This window comes from Ochotona curzoniae, unplaced genomic scaffold, assembly GCF_017591425.1.
Source record: "Ochotona curzoniae isolate NIBS_2020 unplaced genomic scaffold, NIBS_Ocur_1.0 scaffold_3171, whole genome shotgun sequence".
NCBI classification, from domain to species: Eukaryota; Metazoa; Chordata; class Mammalia; order Lagomorpha; family Ochotonidae; genus Ochotona; species Ochotona curzoniae.
In genome coordinates, this window is record NW_024467104.1 from 2,593,487 (window position 1) to 2,597,679 (window position 4,193).

The following is a 4,193-nucleotide window of genomic DNA, read 5'->3' on the forward strand; positions in this document are numbered from 1 at the left end:
GGTTTGAGACCTGGCTTTGCTTATAACTCCTCCTAATACAGCTTCCTCCTAATACAGAGCAGAAAGGCAAAGGATGAAGGCTCATGAACTTGGAACACTTCAAACCATGTGGAAAACTGGGATTGAAATCCTGAGTATCGGATTTGGTTTGAAAAGACCTGATTAGGTGGACATTGTGGAGTGAACCAGTGTGTAAAAGCTGTAGCTTATGTGTCTTTCTGCTTCAGAGAAAAACAAACAAACAAGAATGTAGGGCTAAATAGACTACAAGTACTACATACATACTCTGTTAATATGTTCAGATATTGGAAAAAAAACACTTCAATGTGCATACACTGTGAATACACAATAAATGTTTCAAACAGAAATGACACATTAAAGTTAAACTATACAGGCAAGAACCAACAGACACCTTCCTCAGTCTCCTGAGTCTTCAGTGGGTGTCAGAGGCCATCTTATTAACAATAGCTTTCTTCAGTGCCCCTTTGATATCTTTATTCCTGAGTGTGTAAATCAGAGGGTTGAGTAAGGGCGTGATAAAGGTGTAGACCAGAGCGAGTTTTCGTTCTTCGTCTTCTGAGGTGCTGGAGCGTGGTCGCAAGTAAACTAGGCTGCAACATCCATACTGAATCAAGACCACAGTGAGGTGAGAGGAGCAGGTGGAGAAAGCTCTGCTGTGGCCTTCTGCAGAGCAGATGCGGAGGATGGTGCGGGCAATGAACCCGTAGGAGATGCTGATAAGCAGGAAGGGAACATTCAGCACGAGAATGCCCATGACATACAGGACAGCCTGGTGCACGCGGATGTCAGCACAGGCCAGGCGCAGGACTGGAGGCACATCGCAGAGGAAGTGGTTAATCTCCCGGTGGCGTCCACAGAAGGGAAGGGTGAAGATTAAGGTGGTGAGTTGCAGGGAGAGAAACAGGGCCAGGCCTATGGATGCCACCACCATCTGAACGCAAAGCTTGTGGGTCATGATGAGGGTGTAGTGCAGTGGGTGGCAGATGGCCACATAGCGATCATATGCCATCACTGCCAGCAGAAAGCAGTCAATGCTGCCAAGAGTAACAAAGAAGAACATTTGGGCTCCACAGCCAGCCAGTGGAATGGGCTTCTGAGGCCCCCAAATGTTGGAAAGCATCAGGGGCACCACCACAGTGGTGTAGCACATTTCCAGGAAGGAGAGGTTGCACAGGAAGAAGTACATGGGTGTGTGGAGGGAGCTGTGTGTGCAGACCACCCAGATGATGGCCGTGTTGCCACAGAGGAGGAGGAAGAGAAGGAAGAGAAGGACCTGGAGTTCCGGGACAGTGGTGAACACCCGGAAGACAAACTCGGTAGGACTGGATTGGTTGAGGAAAGGTTTCCAAGCCAACATGTTCTCTGTAAAACAATTAAAAATTGATGAGAATTCAGAAGCTGATTTGCTCCTTTGGACGTTTAGAAGAAGGAATTTTATAGTGCATATTTTTTTTAAACCCTCAGTGTTATCCAGTTTCCAGCATCAGTGCTATAGCATGAATTCACAGCAGAAAATCTGCTTTTTCTGCTTTGTATATCTTACTGAATTGGTTGCACACCTCTGTGTAGAGATTATTTGTAAATATCCATATGTCTGTTCCAGTTTATATGTCTGTATAATTACATTCTGATACTTTTAATCATATTGTCAATATTTTGCTTGAATTAATTTACTATATAATTGTAGAGATGTATATTTGAACATATATTTATTAGATAAATAGATATACAGCTCACATTCATGGTTAACATTCTGGTGGAAATATAATAGATAAATAATAGTAATAACGCACCTACAATCTTAAAGATAGAAATACAATGGCAAGTACTGATGAATACAATAACTGGCTTTAATCCAGAAACCACTAACATCATTCATGCTCTCTGTATACCCATGCTCATTTTTTTCAACTTAAAAATTAATCTTTATTTGTAGCTATGTGATGAATTGGTCTGACATTCAATTTTTGACTTCTTGTGAAGTTAGGCCAAATTTTTTGTAGTTTTTTTCTTGGGAACATGAGGCCACTTAAAATGTTCATGCAAAAATGGAAGGTAATGTTGATTTCCAGAAACATTTTGAAGTTTCCTGCCATCCTTCACATATTTTCTTTTATAGGAATATTTTCTTTAAATATCCCACCAGGAATGGAAACTTCTGTTCTCACACAGGTTCAAATCAATGAAAAATAAAAACTTAGACTGAATGAAAGCTGAGATTCCCAAGATGAGAAGAGACAGCAAAAAGGAAACATGGTAGAAAAAATGATTCATGCATTAAAATAATCAGTGCAAAAATATTTTTGAGCATCTGGGAAGGAGACAAATAATATCTGTAAATTTCTTTTAGTTTCAGCTACAACCTCATTTTAATGCAAAAATCCAAGAGACTATCTATATTATGTTAAACACAATTACATTTATGCCTCTGAAAATTGGGTTGGGGCTAATTTTGCTATGCAACAAGCTAAGAGACAGAAATGAAAACATGATGGTTGTCTCATTCTGTATAAGGAAGTATTCATGATATTTCATTAGTGTGGCCAATGAAAAATATATGTATCCAAACATGCAATTCAGCATAGTCATTACTGAAAGGGTTAAGGATTACAGACCCATTCAAAATGTTCAGAAAGTGCATATTGTGACAAATGCATGAATTTCAAAAATCTTTGCATCAAAAATTATTTTTAATTCTAATTTCACAAAATTTTTGATGCCCACTCGTAAAAAAGGAAAAACAGCAGAATACTGAAATCACAGACACATGTGCACATGCATATATGACCAAATAGATCCAAACAAATGGAAAAAAGTGCTTCACTTGTGGTGAGTTGAAAAGCAGTCTATCTTCTCTTGGAGAAAGTGTGTCACATTCACAGAAAAAATCAATCAAGTGTAAATTGCTTTTGGCTAGTACTATACTTTATCATTTGAGTAATACAATGATTCGGGAAAAAATGTGAAAATTTGGTTGTCTAGCTGGAAATGCAAGTCAATCCATTAGATAACTAGGACTAGTGAGATAGCCATTCCAGATGACATGCAGTCGATCTTTTGACTACCTTCACAAAGCTGTTGACTCACGTTAAGTAGTATTCCTCTGCCATGGCCAACACCCTGCATGATGCGAGTGTCATACTTAACACGCTGTTCACTCTGCGGTATTGCTGAATACTCCTACACTTAGATGAGCTGAATGCCTACGAGAGAACTGGGTTTTCCCCAGACCTGTCATAACATCATGTTTACCTGTGTAACTGTAATTTTTGCCAAATATTGTAAAAATATGATAAGCCCTGACTATAAGAGTCTAGTAAGAGGTTATAACTGAATGATTCAGAAATAAGTGGTAAGTAGAAATTACTAAAAATAGCTGTTGAGGAGATTTTTAGCCAGACTATTATAAAATATGAGAAGGGGAAATTATATAATTTTGCTTACATTTATATCTAAATTTGACATGAATCTAATATTCATTATATGTTAAAATAACTGAAACAGGAAGTATTATAGAGTACATGTAAGAAGGACTTTTGTCTCAGGAAGCATGTCGCATTTGTTCTCCATAAAGCATCTATTATATTTGCTTATAGACAGGAAAATAGATTAAAGAGAGGTTAAGTAACGTTCTTAAGATCACACAGCTGATGTGTGCAGTGGCAGTTTAGACATGGGCAGGCTGACTCCAGAGTCTCAAGGTGTGTAAGACTTGAATGAGATAATCTTGAAAACTTTTAGAACAATCCTAGCCCAGAGTACAGATTCAAGATATATTAACCGGTCATGTCTCAAGTCAATCAGAGTAACTTTTCTTCCTCAAATGTCTTTAAACAATTGGCCAATCATGTGTGAAGTTAACATTTTAGTGAATGTACATGAAAATTTAGGAAGAAAACTTAGGCTGAAAAATTTTTTTTATCAAGAAAACCAGCAGATCATGTGAACATGAACATTGTTCAGATATCCAGACAAATTCCTAATGGAGGAAAGACAAAAATCCGTAAAAATATTGATGCTTCAATTCAATATAAATTTATCTGGGGTCAAAAACACAATAAGAAAATTAGATAGCAAGTGAAATTTATAACTCCACAAAAGTATAATCACCACATTAGAAAAGCAAAGTGTGGCAATTCAAAAAAAAAATATGCCATAGGAAAGAAACACAT

At 37.7% G+C, this 4,193-nt stretch overlaps 1 protein-coding gene across 1 annotated transcript; it reads right to left on the reverse strand.

Annotated features, from left to right (window-relative positions):
- Positions 1-433: 433 nt before the first annotated feature.
- LOC121172367 (olfactory receptor 10Q1-like) lies at positions 434-1,378 on the reverse strand. Its single transcript, XM_041004229.1, has one exon. The coding sequence runs from the start codon at positions 1,376-1,378 to the stop codon at positions 434-436; it is 945 nt and encodes a 314-aa protein (XP_040860163.1).
- Positions 1,379-4,193: the final 2,815 nt, after the last annotated feature.